This window comes from Oculina patagonica, chromosome 4 (assembly GCF_052425735.1).
Source record: "Oculina patagonica isolate OP01 chromosome 4, crgOcupat, whole genome shotgun sequence".
NCBI lineage: Eukaryota > Metazoa > Cnidaria > Anthozoa > Scleractinia > Oculinidae > Oculina > Oculina patagonica.
Window position 1 is genome coordinate 6,704,506 of NC_135761.1, and position 15,161 is coordinate 6,719,666.

Here is a 15,161-nt window from a genome sequence, read left to right on the forward strand (position 1 = left end):
AGATATACTAAGGACTGGGACTCCCTTGTTGAAGGATGTTCGTCGGAGAATGTCAATTAAATCTCTTAAGGAGACCAATCTGGACGTGGCTGAGGCCTTATCTGTATCCTGAAAGCAATATTACGATGAAAATAAAAGCTATAGTGACTTTTATGACGATGAGGTCGGTAGGCGTGAATAGATTGTGCTAGTAAATTCAGGAAAAGTTGCTTCACAAAATACCCGAAAGTTGCTCTAAAGTTGCTCAAATATCAAAAAGTTGCCACCAAAGTTTAGAAAAGTTGCTTGCTCTCTCTCTTTCCTCGTCTGAAATTTCATCTGATTGCGATGCCATAAGTCACTTCATAAGTGACTCGTTCTTCAGCAAATACCAAGATGGCCGGCGGCAGGCTCTATGTTTAAGCGCCCGTTAGATAGATAGCCGCTGTCCAGATTTCTTGGGCGTAAAGCAAGTGTTATTTTATTGTCATTTTATTGTATATCCTTGGTTTAATAAAATCAGTTTTGATAAAACCAGTTTTAATAAAATCCTTCGAAATGAAACGACCTTTTATGGTTTGGATCGGTTTTATATCAATTTGTTGCTCAAAAGTTGCTAAGGAAGGCAAAAGTTGCCCTAGGTTGCTGGTAATACAAAAAGTTGCTCAAAAGTTGCCGAGCACAATCTATTTATGCCTAGAGGTCGGTGTTATCGAGTGCTTTCATCTATGATGAAGAAATTGAAAAATTTGTAGATTTCATGCCTGATTGGCTTCTCGTGTATAACCCTAAAAGATACCTCGATTGGTAAAAACATTAACCTCCCACCAAAATCCCCGATTAACATCCCTAAAAGAGAACACGTGCGTCTTCACCTTTCTCACATAGGAGTCCCTCGCCTTCCGGGATTAGAGATATTAAAGGCTAAATAGAAACATTTTTAACAGGCTTTTATGAAAATTTTAATTAAGTTCTCAGATATTAAAATCAGTTTATTAGTCAGACTCGTTATGTACGTGTAGATATAATAATTGCACATTAAATATAGTAACATAAGAAAACTGCGTTTGTTGTTAACTGCTACTGACAACATTGATAAAATGTCTAGATCGCTTCACTCAAAGTTTCACAGGCAATCGATTTCAAACATCGCATCTAACCCAGGTCCCAATTTATGCAACTCCGATTCTGTGATCGAGAATGGCCCGTGCACAAGAGCCAATTATGGAGCCCGCGATACAGCCCAGAGACCTCACGGTCTAAAGAAACCGGAAGGAGGCTGTTTTAGGGTCACGTTGAACTTCAGAAAAACAGTGTTATCCTTACAGTAGGAACTGGCACATATGTCCTCTTGAAGAACAAATCTCCGTGCCCCTTTCCCAAGCTGTCTGTCGGCGCATGGCCGTGAAATACACTGAGGCTCGAAGTGTGCCGAGATATCTTTTCTGTCCTTGTGTTCGTCTCGCTGATCGAGCAAAGTGAATGTATATCTTGGATAAATTGGCCATTTGTGAATGGAGTCATATTCACCGACTTGAACCTAAAAAAGAAAACATCGAAGTGAGAAATTGGAAAACTACAATGTTTAAATTTTTTATGTCGGCAAATCCAAAATTAAATTTTGACTTTATGTAAAATTCCCTTTTTGAGATCGTTTCTTTGATGGTGGTAATATTTTCTCCCAGTCGCGAAAGACCAGCTTAATTTTTAGGTCAGGTTTCGTCAAAAGATAGCCTCTCAGTTGTTGAGGCATTTTCTGCATTTTCTCGAGCACGCAGATTGTCAGTGACGTTTTTTTTTACTTAACGATTAACTCGAGAGTCCCCGAGAATGCTTCTAAGACTATTTCTCAAACTCATTAATAATTCATCAAGTTAAAACAAAGAAAATCATGTCCGTGAAGGAGGTTTGGATAACCGGTCTTACATAAAGATTTTTTCAAAAATGGAACTACAATTATTAAATTTATAAGTAGTTCAGATGGGAGAAGAATGAGATTACATTGTTATTTTGAACACCACTTATCTTGCGACGACCTTTTATCTAAACTAACCTGAAGTCCAACAGATATATATCTGCCCCTCCCTGTACCAACTCCATTGAGCCACAGCCCTGCGCACATTTTATACCCGTGGGGGTGGGTGTAAAAAGGCTCGCTAATCATTGGTTCAGGTGCACGCCCTGATTTGGCGTCCATTAACTTGCGAGTAAAATCTGGGATTCTCCATATGAACTCGCCGTTTGCCGTGCGGCTTCGCACGTCTATAAGCTCTTGCTTTTGTAGTAGAAGAGTTTCTTTTTGGAGTTGAATGTGTTCCTTTTGCAGCTGAATTCTTTCTCTCTGATTTTCAAGTTGCTTCTTTTGAGCGTACACTAACTCACACAACGCGTTCAAATGGGACTCCGTGCTGCTAGTTAGATGATCTTTCATTTTGTATCTTTCTGCCTAAAACAGAAATAATATGTAAGATACAGTCGCTTACTCAGTTTATATCGAATTTGCTCTTTCCTGTTGGGCTTACAGACAGGCAGACAGACAGACAGACAGTCGGAATAATCAATCGATCGATCTATCAATCATCCAATCAATCAATCAATCAATCAATCAGTCAGTCAGTCAGTCATTCAGTCAGGTAATAAGCCAGCAGTTAGCAACTCAGCCAGCTTGCTCAGGCAGCCAGCCACTCAGCCAGCCACTCAGTCAGTCAGTCAGTCAGTCAGTCAGTCAGTCAGTCAGTCAGTCAGTCAGTCAGTCAGTCAACCAGTTCGCCCATCCGTTTTTCCGTCAGTCAGTCAACCAGTCGTTCTCCCGCCCGTCATTCCATCAGTCAGTCCAGTCATTCCGAGAGAAATTGGACAATTACAACTACCAAGCATTCCTAGCTCTTTATTCATCATTCCACCGGGTCTATTTTTACGTTTCCTAGTGTAAGGAATAACATAGCAACGAATTGTTAACTTCGTACCTTATACGCACATCCCGCTTCAACAAACTTGCACGGAACTTCAAGCAAGGGACATTCAGTGTTCATGTGAACAGCCAACTGCAAAGGCAAATGTTGAGTAAGGCAAACTTAAGGCCTGATAAACAGGGCGTTACTAGTTAGGCTACAATAAAAACCTGCACTATATTTTTGTACCGTATAGTTTTTAAATGAAAAAAAAAAAACCCGTGTTTTTTAACCCAAAATTGCTCTAGCGGAAGAGAAAATCTAAATGTCCAAATATTCACTTTTAAAACAACTAAGTACTTTAATTTTTTTGTGTCTCTTTGTCTTGTTTATATTGACCGAAATGATTGGAACCTTCGCCCAAAAACTAAGAATTGTTGTTTTGTGATAACGCATCGACAGCGACCGCTGTTCGACTCCACTAATATAATCATTAGGCACTTTTCATTATTCTCATATTAGTCTCGCATGCATGCCTGTTACTAGCCTGACTTCGGCAGCCCCTTTTTGATCAATTGTCAGTGCTTTATTATCTTTTTTTAGAAATGTTCAAGTAACATTTGATTAGTTATGTCATATCTGTTGTTGAAGTCTGTAAGGTTCTCCGTTCTTGGTGTCATGTTTGTACAGTCTGTCTTGGGACATCCCACCACAAGAACACGTACAAAACAACACAGCACACGCACAGACCTACAAAACAATTGAGGCAAAGACACACAAGACACAGCATACATCAAAGTAACATTAATAACTACAATATACAACAGCAACAACACTCAACAACAACAATCATTAGAGTGATTTCACTCAACCCGTCAAACAAACTCTTTCGGCTGTTAGTTACTATGTGAGGCGAAGCAAACAAAACTGATACCCAAAGCGTAATGAAGGGAACTTTTTACCCTGTGATCTATCTCAGTCTTGGGTTAATAGAAATCACTCTAATATCAACAAATTAAAGAGAAAGGAAAAGAACTAACAGAATTTAATATTTTGGTCTTATTTTGCGACAACTACACTTTAGGAAATGATTGAAAAGCAGGTCGGCCAAAGACGCCAAACACGAAAGCGTTAAGGGAGTTTGATTCATTTATTTTTCTATAAAAATTGCGGTGCATGCTTGATTGAAAGTTTGATCGAACTGAAGTTAAAATCACGCGGTTTTGTCGCCAATCCCATGGAACTCTAGGATCCACGAGTTAAGGGAGCAGTGAACAACCGCTTTCACTGGAAAGCAGGAAAAATGAATGAGAGTGATATGATGATGTGACTCTAGCATGTCAACGGATTGCCTGCGAATTGATTATAAAAAATAAGAGAAGTATCCACCAACTTAGGCTAACAAACCTGTTCCTTGGTGAGACTGGTCACACCACAGTTAGCAGGACAGGACACTGGGAACGAGGCACAAGTTTGAAGGTGTAACTGCAACATAAATGAAACAAATAGGTATAAATATTGTAGGCATTCGAGCGGATAACTGGTAAAGTAGAGTGAATAGTTGTCTTACGATTCCCTTTGAATAAAAGCGCAGTTGATCCCCCAACAAATTGACTGTGTTGTAAACCATGCAGTCAAAAACTCACGCCAAGCAAAGTCATGTAACCGGTGGTAATTAAGCGCGGGAAAACATGCCAGCGCGGGAAAAAGGTGTAACCAGGGACAAACGCGGAAAAACTTGTACTAAGCAAACGAATAATATTCATATACCGCTAATAGAAAGCATGAGTCTTTGGTTGAGTAAGCCAAATTATGAATGGTTTTAGATTCAGCTGCACGCTCTTCGACGGTGATTAGTGTACGATACATAAGGATTTTTAACCTGTCAATTTTTCGAGCTCATCAGCAAATGCAGACCGCAAAGTTAACTACTGAAGAAAAATACTGTACTTACACTCATGTGGTTGAAGATCACTTGATGGCCGCAGTGAGTGCAGGTTGTCAGCCGGTTGACACATTCCAGTGAATGATCCGTCACCCTTCTCCTTTCTAATGATACTCCACAACGTTTTGGACATGATACCTCAGCGTAGCTACAGATGTCTTGGTGACGCTAAGCAAAAGTAAAATTACACGAATCAGCAAGAGTGATATTATTAGAAAATACTCGCATGGTTGTATAAGGCCTTTCTCTTTGTTTAGTTGTAGAGCAACCCAGACTAGACCCTTCTAGGCGCGATTTCAAGCCGGTTTTGGAAGTCCTGTTGTCATAGGGTAAGGAAACAGGCTTTTAAAATGGCTGGAAATCAAGCCTAAGTCCCTTCATGCAATGGAATCAAGGAACATTTAATCCTGACACCCCTTGAGTTGATTTTTATTTTCCACTGACACCAAATTTGAGAATAAAGGGGAGATCAACCTATTAAACAGGAGTACTTTTGGGGTGTTTACCTGAAGGGTCTATAGGGGTAACTTTGTACGGACATCAAAGTCAAGTAAAAATATAGAAACTATTTTTTTTTATCTTTGAGTGCCTTGCAAAATGGAGTCAGTGATTTAAAAAAAAAAACATTACGGTGTTATGCATGACAAGGCTCACCTCTATCTCACTAAGCGGTCCAGTCCACTCGCAGCCTTTCTCTAGGTTCGAACACAGTACTTGTAAGTTAAGGATCTGTCTGTGGCAGCCATTGTCCGAGAAAACCTGAAATCAGAATGAACGACTGTTAAAATACCATAATCCACCTTTCCAAACGCTGTGATATATCCGTAATCTCATACAAAGATGTCATCTTCCCATGAAGAGTGAGAAGATCTGAGTACAAGATTAATCCATCCGCTCAGTTATCAGTGAAGCTCAGTAAACCAACAAAACTGGACAGCGTAAACTACGCTGTCAGTTTTTTGTTTGACATATGTAGCCCGCGCCAAGCGCGGGAAAACGTGTGTGAGCAAGTCATGATTGGTTTTGTTTTTACTTCTGATTGGTTGAGAAATTGGCGCGAGTTTTCTAAACCAATCACTAAGAGTAGTAATGAAAAACCAAAGCAAATGCGAACTACTTTCGATAGTCAAGTGAAAGCGCTCCAATATTTTTAAAAGATTAAAGCACGGATTAATAGGCCATTTCCGATATATTAAAATTCTAACTTGGCTCCGAGGCTTGGGGGAATAAAACAAAAGATATCACGTCGAGGTTTAGGAATGAATTAATCATTTCTTTTGTTTTATTCCCCCCAATATTAATATAACGGAATTGGCCTATTTAAGCACGATTTTCTCACCTTCACTGGATCAAAATTCAGGTTATCGAGTGGACAGCGCGGCCTCTTGTTTCTGAAAGTTGCAAAATATCAATTATTAAAAACATATTAAAGCAGCAACCACGATATATTTTAACTGGGACCAAACTACCGACAGCAGCAATTTTGGCTCATTAGAAAATAAACATTCAATAACAGGGGGAAAGTAGAGTTGACAATCTGCAACTAACACGTAGCTTGAGGGTAAGACATTTCTTATTCGATATACGTTTTTTGTTTGTAACTCCAAAAAGGCGTTCACATCAGTCTGAGCAAATTTGTCCTTAAATATCAATACTTGTAAAGCAGACATGTAACGAGCATTAAGGATACAGGATATCATGATTTTCCTGATGTAAGTCAAATTCTTCGAACGAGCAATGAAAGCAATGTATGGTAGTGAGCTAGGAGAATTAACATTTCGATGTTGGGATCGAAAGGATTAAGATAACATACTGAATTACCTTAAAATCGGCTGCAAGCAAGTGCTGCACATGCGATGTCCACAAGGTGTTATCTGAACTGGGTCTCGAAGAGCTATGAGGCAGATGGGACACTCGAAGGCCTTGTCTAGAGGCCCAGTGAACTTTACTTCATAACCCGGCATGTCTTGTTGGTTTTTTGCAATCCTATGAGAAAAATCCAGAAACGGCGACTCGCTGAATCTACACGCAAATGTTCATTCCAATACTGGCGTTTGTCACTTGGAAAGCAAATGCCCAGCGTAAAACTCCTGATTTCCAGCTGAGATTGTTCTTGATTTCTTTCCAAGTTTTTTAAAGTAATGCCTTCTGTGCAAATTCTTTCGGACTGGCTTTCGTAGCTTCGCTTTACAAAGTGCGCATTTAGTTGTTTTCCAATTTTCTTTTGAGCGAAATCGTTTTCCAAAGAGCGTTGACAGACGCGGTCGTATGCCTAAACTCCTCCGTGCAAGCAAAAATAAATAAGCTGAAGATAAAATAAACTAAAGCGCTGTGTTTGTGGGAGTAGGGTGAAAATAATAAACAATGCAAGCCGCACCCAGTCATTAGCTTCAATCGGTCACAAGAAAAGAAACCACTTATGATCTCATAAATGGCCGTCCTCGCGAAATCTATCAACCACACCCTTTCAATGCATCAATTTTTGTTTGCGCGACTGTTAATAATACAATACAATGTTTGCTTAGGTTAAATACGAAGTTCTGCTTTCACAGAAAATGAATTGAAAACCGGTACAAGTTAACGCTGAAGTCGGTCACTTGCGATTTTCAGCTGCTAAATTACATAAATTTGTCGAGCCTGAAAGCTTTCAAGAAACCAAACTTTCTGTTACAATCAACGCAATAACGGTACGCGCGGAAAACGTTTTTGTACTAAAACAAACATTAATTGTTTTAGTTTGGATTTATGAGGCTTTATTCATTTTTTCCAAACAAAAAACGCCCAAAAGGCTATCGCACTCGTGAAGTGCCACCTGCTGACTTAAATAGCACCTGTTGTTTGCCGACACACAGTCACGTGAGAACTTCAACCGCCAGTCTGGTGTTCCGGATTGTCGGAATGACTTCTCTTCTTCTTTATGATTTCTTTCGCTTTTCTAACATTTTTAAACTTACAATTAAAATTTCTGAAAAATGGCGCGATGGTCCAGTTGTTTATGGTTCAGTGGACTCCGAATCAAGCTGCCCGGGCTGAATTGTTTGGGTACCTGACAAATTTTATGCCGGAGGTAACATGGGATGAACTAGCACCCCATTCATTGAGAGTACAGTTCAATGCCGGTAACCCAAACCCCTTCAAGGGAGGAAAAAGGGGGGGGGGGGAATTGAAAAAGGTTCGAGTTATCAGGGACTAATATTTGGAGTCACTTCATGCTGCCGAGTGCGGAAACCATAGTTAAACGCCGTTCGAACTGGAAAGCCATATTGGATTTCATTTCGATCTACAAACCGTTTTCAACTTTACCGCGTTTGAATGACAAGTTTCTAAAAAAATAAGGAATGGCTTCTGTTCGGGCAATGACATGGTCGTAACGCTTTTCATGAAACTTTTGTCTAGAACCTCTTAACACAAATTTCCATCAGAATTCCCTACAGGTTTGTCTGTAGACCTCTCGAGCAGGTCTCTTTGTCATGTCTTTTCTGTAAATATATGACCAAGTAAAATGTGACAAGGAAAGTAAACTTGTTAATTCGCATACACAAGAATCTGTCAAGGAAACAAGGTTAAGGTAAACTTGTTTCTGTGCACGAGTTACAATTTAGGGCGTTCAAAATCACGCGGTTGCTTCACTGGGTTAACAAGGTTCGTTTCCACTTCAAAGATGTCTCTTAAAATGTATGTTCTCTTTATTTACCAACAAATAAACCTGTAGCTCAGTCGAAAGTCAATAACTTACTATTAACTAGTACTTTTTACAACTAAAAAATATGTGACAGAAGACCAATTGTACGAACGAATAAGTTAATTAAAATCGGAAGCTTAAAACCTCAAAGGCTAAAACATACACTGCAACCCCGCGCACACATAAACGAACAAACACTGTCACTTATAGAACGCGGCGGTCATTCCTTAGGATGTTGAACGGTTTTCTGTAAGTTAGCTATCCCCAACATTACGAATTCGCGCTTGAAGTGAATACATTCAGTTATATGGCCCTAACCGCAACATGTTGAATTCTGCCACCTAATAAGTAAAGGCACTCCCTTTTAGAGAGGTATGTCACCAGATATTTATGAATGATCATAACCATGGTTACATTAGAGTTGGACGTCAACTCTTGAAAGGTACTTTACATATATACATGCTCTAAACAATTATGTATCGTTTTGTTCTTTAGAGCAGTTTTCAATTGAGTGTCGTAAAACCAAAACCAAAGTAATTACTCTGGCCAATCACAAAGGACACGGACAATCCAGTGAACCAATCAAAACTCGAAGCAAATACATGTAGCTGGCACGAAGCGCGGGAAAACGTGCGCGAGCGAGTCACGATTGGTTTTGGTTTTACTCCTGATTGGTTGAGAAAGTGGCGCGAGATTTTTTAGCCAATCACTAAGCGTAGTAATGCAAAACCAAAGCAAACGCAATTTACTTTCGACACTCAAGTGAAAAGCGCTCTATGTACTCGTACGTAAACGGAATTTCATAGGGCAGGTAATCTTTTCATGTTTACAGGTGGAACAAGAGGGGGGGGGGGGGAGGCAACTCTAACAATCACTGTTTCACTACCATGTGGCGATGAGGATCGTCCCGAAAATTCAGGGCATTCTATAATTTTTTTCAAAATTATGTACGATGTTACAAACACCTTTTGCAATGTAAATGCACTGCCTTTTGTTCCCTCGGTAAATTTGTTGCCAATGTCGTGTTTCTCAATTCCTGGTGATTTCTATACATTCCAAAAAATTTGCTGTTCTTCCGAAACAATGTTTATTGGAGTCATTTTAAAAACCCTGGACTAGATAGGTTGCACTGTGGCTCTTCTATTTAAACCACGTAAGCTTTACATGCTTACAAGCGTATGGATAAAATTTTGAAAACTTTTACTGTCCAATGCAATAAAAAGTTGCGTTGACCAGTAAATAATACTACAGACAACAGTTGCCTAGCAACTGTCAAGTATATCGTGTGTCCTGATTGTACCTCACTGTTGTGACAGCTTATGGAGTTTTTACAATAGTGGCCTTTTTAAAGAAATAAGACATCCGCTATTGCATACTCATTGTTTTCCTCAGCTCCCCTAGAGAGGTGAGAAAATAGATTTCATCCAAAGAACTCCATTCTGATGGTGTACCACCACAAAGCCCTATTTCCCAGTTTTTTTTTTTTTTTGGGGGGGGGGGAGGGGGGGATGATGATGGCGATGATGTACCACTAGAGATCCATGTAGAATCTCTGACTGGTTGTCACTTAGTGATGAGTCTTCCTCCAGCTGGATTTACAAAAATGTTCCAGTGTTTGTACATTACCAAATGACTCTTCCTTGCAAAGGTGAACCACCCACATGTTTGCGTGACATGCACCTTATGCGACACTCTTCAGTATCCATTAGTCACACAAACTTTGATGACTCTAAGTCCTTGTTGTTTGAATTTGTTGTCATCTTCTTCAGGACAGTGGCATGGTTCCTCCCATTATTGGTGTGCTTTTATAAAATAATTTCCCTTTTTGCTATATTAACATCATAAAAATTCCATCTGATTAAGGGAGATCCACCTGACACAAACTTTGTACAACACCATAGATCTGTTCTTTATACAGCTGTAGTTATTCCTGATGCTCTTTTTCTATCATCATAGGCACTGTTGTCACCACTTGATTCTCAAACACAAATCTCTTGACTCTATCAAACAGAAAGAGGAACATAAATAGAATCGCCAGATACTGGATCCATGCCATCTTCATAAGTTGCCAGAATCCTGGTCGATACCTTATACTGTGTTAAGGATATGTTTGCACCTGAACAGTTTTGTTTTAGCAAGTTGATGCACCAATGAGGGAGTGAAGTGCAATTTCCTTCCCAGAGTCTTTCTTCTTTTAGGATTATTGTTTTTGGTGTTTATACCAGACGACACAAGGAAAATAAAAACTTACACGATTTTTAAAACGAACCTAAAAACATTAAATTTTACGGGACTTTGATCGAGTATTTTGTCAATTTTTATTATTGCTATTTTACTGTTTTTAATAAAATTTTAATCTTTATTTTTAATTTGTAAATTTTAAATTTTTATATTTTTAATCTTAGTTAGACAATATTGTAATTCGTAGTTATTCTTAATTATAGCCTAATTCATTTTTTACACTTCCAAAAAGTTTTTATTTTTTTATTTTGTATTTTTATTTAGTGGCGCACCTGAAAAATAGCTGTTTAGCTAAGTGTTGCTGACCACGTTAAATAAAGATTGTATTGTATTGTATTGTATTCTTAGTTTATAAATATTTTTCTTAACAGTGACGTAAAACCAACCATTCAAGTTAAGACCATTTAAGTCGCAATGGCGACTAAATTGGAACTGAAGTCGCCAGCCTGGCGACTAAAATTGAGAAGAAGGATTGAAAGCGTTTTTTTAAGTCTGGGTAGTCAAAAACTGACCAAGTGACCAAACTTGAGCAGTCAATGGCCAAATGGCCACTAAGGAAAAAAATAAACTTGGAGGGTTAAAACAAAACTTTAAAAGAGAAAAACCATGAGCAGACCCTCCTTTTTCTAAGTATATCGGGTGTGAAGCAAAATAAAGTGTTTTTAGTGTAAACTGATAGGTGTTAGTCTTGCTTGTAGAATTCCCAAGGGTGTTTGTCCACTTTCTTTTTTTTTTTGGCTTCACGCTCGATGGAGTAAGAAAATAAAGGGGAAGTCTTGCTCATAATTAAGCTAAAAAAATTTCTTTAGAATCAGTTGCCAAAGAATGGTGCCGGGAAACTTTTTGGTGTAATACTAGCTTGTTTTACAAGGGAGGTTTTTGTCAAAGAAATGGGATTATAGTTACGTACATGAATTTTATGGTAATGTTATTAAAAAATGTTCTTATCACATACAGTTGTAGCTAAGAAAGGATACATGATTGTCTCTTCTGGATAAAAGACAGTCCCTTGTATTACAAATGGCTGGCCGGCTGCTCGTCCACTTGTCCACACAGGGTGAAAAGACACATACTCTGTGGTGACTAGAGAAGCAAAATAATAATTACTGAACAATTATAAAAAACAAACTATTATTAGTAAAAAAAAAAAACAAATAAGAACAAAACTGCTAGCTTACAGTATTTGTACATGAATGATGTCAAATTTTTTTGTTAAATATTTATTATTTCAATTGTAGGGCTGCAACGATACATTTTCTCAGAATACGATATGTACCTCGATACAAGAGCCACGATACGATACACGATACGATACAACATTACATACAAGTTGCAAGTGCCATATTTTACTAAATTTTGTTGGTAAGTCAGTTTTTCCACTTTCCTCGGCGGCGAAAACTTATTTGCAAAGTGAAGTTCTCGTAAACCGCTTGTTTTTGCCTGTGGGCACAAAAGGCTGTGTCAGTCGACAACTACTTGTCGCATCTTTAAAGAATTAAAGTGATCGAAAGTGAAGCAGAATGGAACTTCCCTGTCCCTCAGTTTAATAAATCGCTATAATTTGATAGCTTTGACTTGGGTAAAAAGTCATAAACATTTAGTAATTTCTAAATGCTGATGAAGAATATTTTATTGCTTCACGATACTGCGATATTTTGTACAAATACCGATATTCGTATTTTGACAAAAAATATCGCGATTCACCGGTGCATCGGTGTATCGTTGCAGCCCTATTCAATTGGTAAACCACCAATGGAGGGTCAGGAAGCAGCTCTCCTAAGGTCTCACTGACATGAATGGGTCGCTACCCTTTAACACATCAATCGAACAAACAACAAAACAATGCCCCAGCCCCCAAAACAATAGCAACTGCTACAATAGACGACCAGTAGAATACTTTACAAGCTTACTAGAGCTATTTCACTGCTGTCAGTGGTACCACCACTGTTTTGTATCTCTCTCCATCCAGGAGTATTAATGTGTAAAGGAAAAATTGTTAGGGTAAGCTGGCAAAATGCTGCAGATTTTTAAAATAATTATTAATCTGGGATGCACAAACTGCAGATTAAGTGCCAGCATTGATGTTCTCTAAAATTGGAGTGCTCATATTAAATCTAACAACCTTTTTCACACTTTTAATTATTCTTTAAAAGTGTCCTTGTAGTACATACCATTACGTTGGATATAACTGGTAAAAACATCGTACAAGTTATATGCATCAACATTTGAGCTTGTACCATCAATAACTGGCACCTGAAATATTTACAAATATTTACAAATTAATCACATAATAACTTATACAGTGTAAAATTACACACTCCAGGCTATGCTTGTTACAACCAGACACCGCCCCCTTAGAACCACAATTTGATGTCTCTAACAGGAATTGTCCACTGGAGTCTGTTAGCAGGTGTCTAAATCCTGAGATAATCATTTCTCAGTAGAAGGTTAGTAAATGACTGTTAGTTGACTGTAAAGTGACTTACATTATATACTGTATGAATTCCTTTAGGTGGTAAGGGCCCTGACTGTTGTAGCACAAGTTTTCCAACCGTTGAAAATTCTGCCCCAGCTAAAGGAGATGAGTATTGGATATATGCCATGCTCTCCATCTGAAGTGTGACATATTTCTGAAGAGAAATACAGACATGGATGCTTAAAAATGTTTCTAATTCTCTAGATTTTCTTATTACATTTTAAAGCCCCTGGTGAAGATATACGCTTTTAATGGCTTAGTGAGATTTCTGCTATCAAACGAAAGGATCCAAATCTGATAGTAGACACATGTGGTCATGTCAGTTGATGAATCAGAATTTTGTTTGACAACAAAAAGCCGTTAGTGTACATTTTCCTGTGAAAGGTCACATATGTGGTTTAGAATACTGGTCTTGCCATCAAAACCCCTGCAGCCATGCTGGGCACAGGTCATTTGATCAGTGTTCCGAAAAGACAGGGGCCTCAGGTCAAAACCCCAGAAGGTCAGCTACCTGACCCGTCAAATTTAATAAAAGAAAACTTCCAATGATTTTGTGGGAGCAAAGGGAATTTGACCCATTGGAATTCCTTGTTGACACCTTGCCTTAAAACTTATCTGAATAATTGCAAAAATTACACTACATAATAGGCTAGTTTTGAATTACGCTCCACTGTTCACAAACAAAGGAATTAAGTCGAGGCTCAGGGGAATAATTTGAATTTTCTTTTGTTTTATTCCCCTCAACCTCGACTTCACCCCTTTTTAGGATCAGTAGAGCATAATTTAAAACTAGCCTATTTCAATGTGAGTCTGTACAATGCCACTTACATGAAGTTGATAATCAAATATCATTATCAACTGTACAGAATGTATTGCCTCAGAGTCTGTCAAAGGTATTTTAATATTGAAGTGAAGGCTGTCATATTTTCCATCCAGGTTATCATCTGTTTCCCAAGACTTCAATGAAGATCACGAAACAATGTTATAAGTTAGATTTTAAAAAACTTATTAATCTACAAAAAGCATTGTTTTATAAATGGCGATTTTGTAAAATAAAACAATATTAATTGTGTTTTGATATCACAATTTAAACGTAGTAACGCTACTCACCTTTATGAGAGGAATTCTACGCTTTTCCTGCAGAAGCTGGTTAAAATTTTGGAAAGTGCTGTAGGCCAGAAATGAACCAGGAGTATTTCCTTGAACTACCAGGAGCAGTTCGTGTTTGAATCGAACATCGGGCTGCTCTCTGTAAGTGCTTTCCTTCAGCCAGAAACCTGTGATTTTCCATGACAAATGTGCAAAATTTAACAGCAAAGCTAAAGCTGGAAAATACGTTTATAATTTGCTTACTCTTATTAATAAGCAAATTTGCTTACCATGTGTCACATAGGCGATGATAAGAGGCGGTATAAACGTTAGAATAATGACGAATAATTGGAAAAGAGTGGCTCTGCTACAAATATGAGTCTTGTACTTTTGCTGTACAGCGTGGGAATGAACTACGTACATCACCATGGTGAAAAATACACATGTCAAGTGACACAAACTTTTATAAACAAAAATTCGCGCTAAAAAACATTTTCCTCCTTTGCAGGTTGAGCCCGCGATTGTACAGACAGCAAACGTAAAAGACGAAAACTTTCTGACCAGGGAGGGGACCAGCCAGCACCTTTAGTTTTCATTTTTTGGATTAATATAAAAGAATTAAAAAGGAGAAACGTTTTAAATTGAAAAGATAACCTGAAAAATTACTGCTAAGTATAACATCTTGCCATATTAAATCTTAAAATACCTTGTTTTACCTTGACAAGGCCCTTGACAAAAAAGTGGTTACTTTACACCTCTCTACTTAGTATTTATTTACTCCCTAAGCCCAGTCCTTTACAGTGGAATCTCGTCCAAGATGGCGGAAGAAAAGTGGTCGTTCCGTGTTCGGTTCTTCAA

The 15,161-nt window shown here is 38.3% G+C and overlaps 2 protein-coding genes across 3 annotated transcripts; both read right to left on the minus strand.

Moving 5' to 3' along the window:
• Positions 1–874: 874 nt before the first annotated feature.
• On the minus strand, positions 875–7,235 carry LOC144649237 (TNF receptor-associated factor 4-like). 2 transcript variants are annotated; one of them, XM_078508693.1, is made up of 8 exons: positions 6,637–7,234; positions 6,155–6,206; positions 5,470–5,574; positions 4,825–4,983; positions 4,278–4,355; positions 2,946–3,023; positions 2,033–2,425; positions 875–1,519 (listed from the first exon to the last, which is right to left on the minus strand). In XM_078508693.1, exons 1-8 carry the CDS (start codon positions 6,777–6,779, stop codon positions 1,232–1,234), a joined length of 1,296 nt encoding a protein of 431 aa, XP_078364819.1. In that variant the 5' UTR covers positions 6,780–7,234; the 3' UTR covers positions 875–1,231. The 2 variants fall into 2 exon arrangements, with proteins under 2 accessions (XP_078364819.1, XP_078364820.1); XM_078508694.1 differs by lacking the exon at positions 2,946–3,023 and having other exon boundaries at positions 6,637–7,235.
• A 2,775-nt stretch (positions 7,236–10,010) lies between these two features.
• On the minus strand, positions 10,011–14,819 carry LOC144649240 (transmembrane protein 231-like). The gene is made up of 7 exons (XM_078508696.1): positions 14,594–14,819; positions 14,325–14,491; positions 14,043–14,171; positions 13,225–13,368; positions 12,910–12,991; positions 11,716–11,821; positions 10,011–10,584 (listed from the first exon to the last, which is right to left on the minus strand). Exons 1-7 carry the CDS (start codon positions 14,730–14,732, stop codon positions 10,422–10,424), a joined length of 930 nt encoding a protein of 309 aa, XP_078364822.1. The 5' UTR covers positions 14,733–14,819; the 3' UTR covers positions 10,011–10,421.
• Positions 14,820–15,161: the final 342 nt, after the last annotated feature.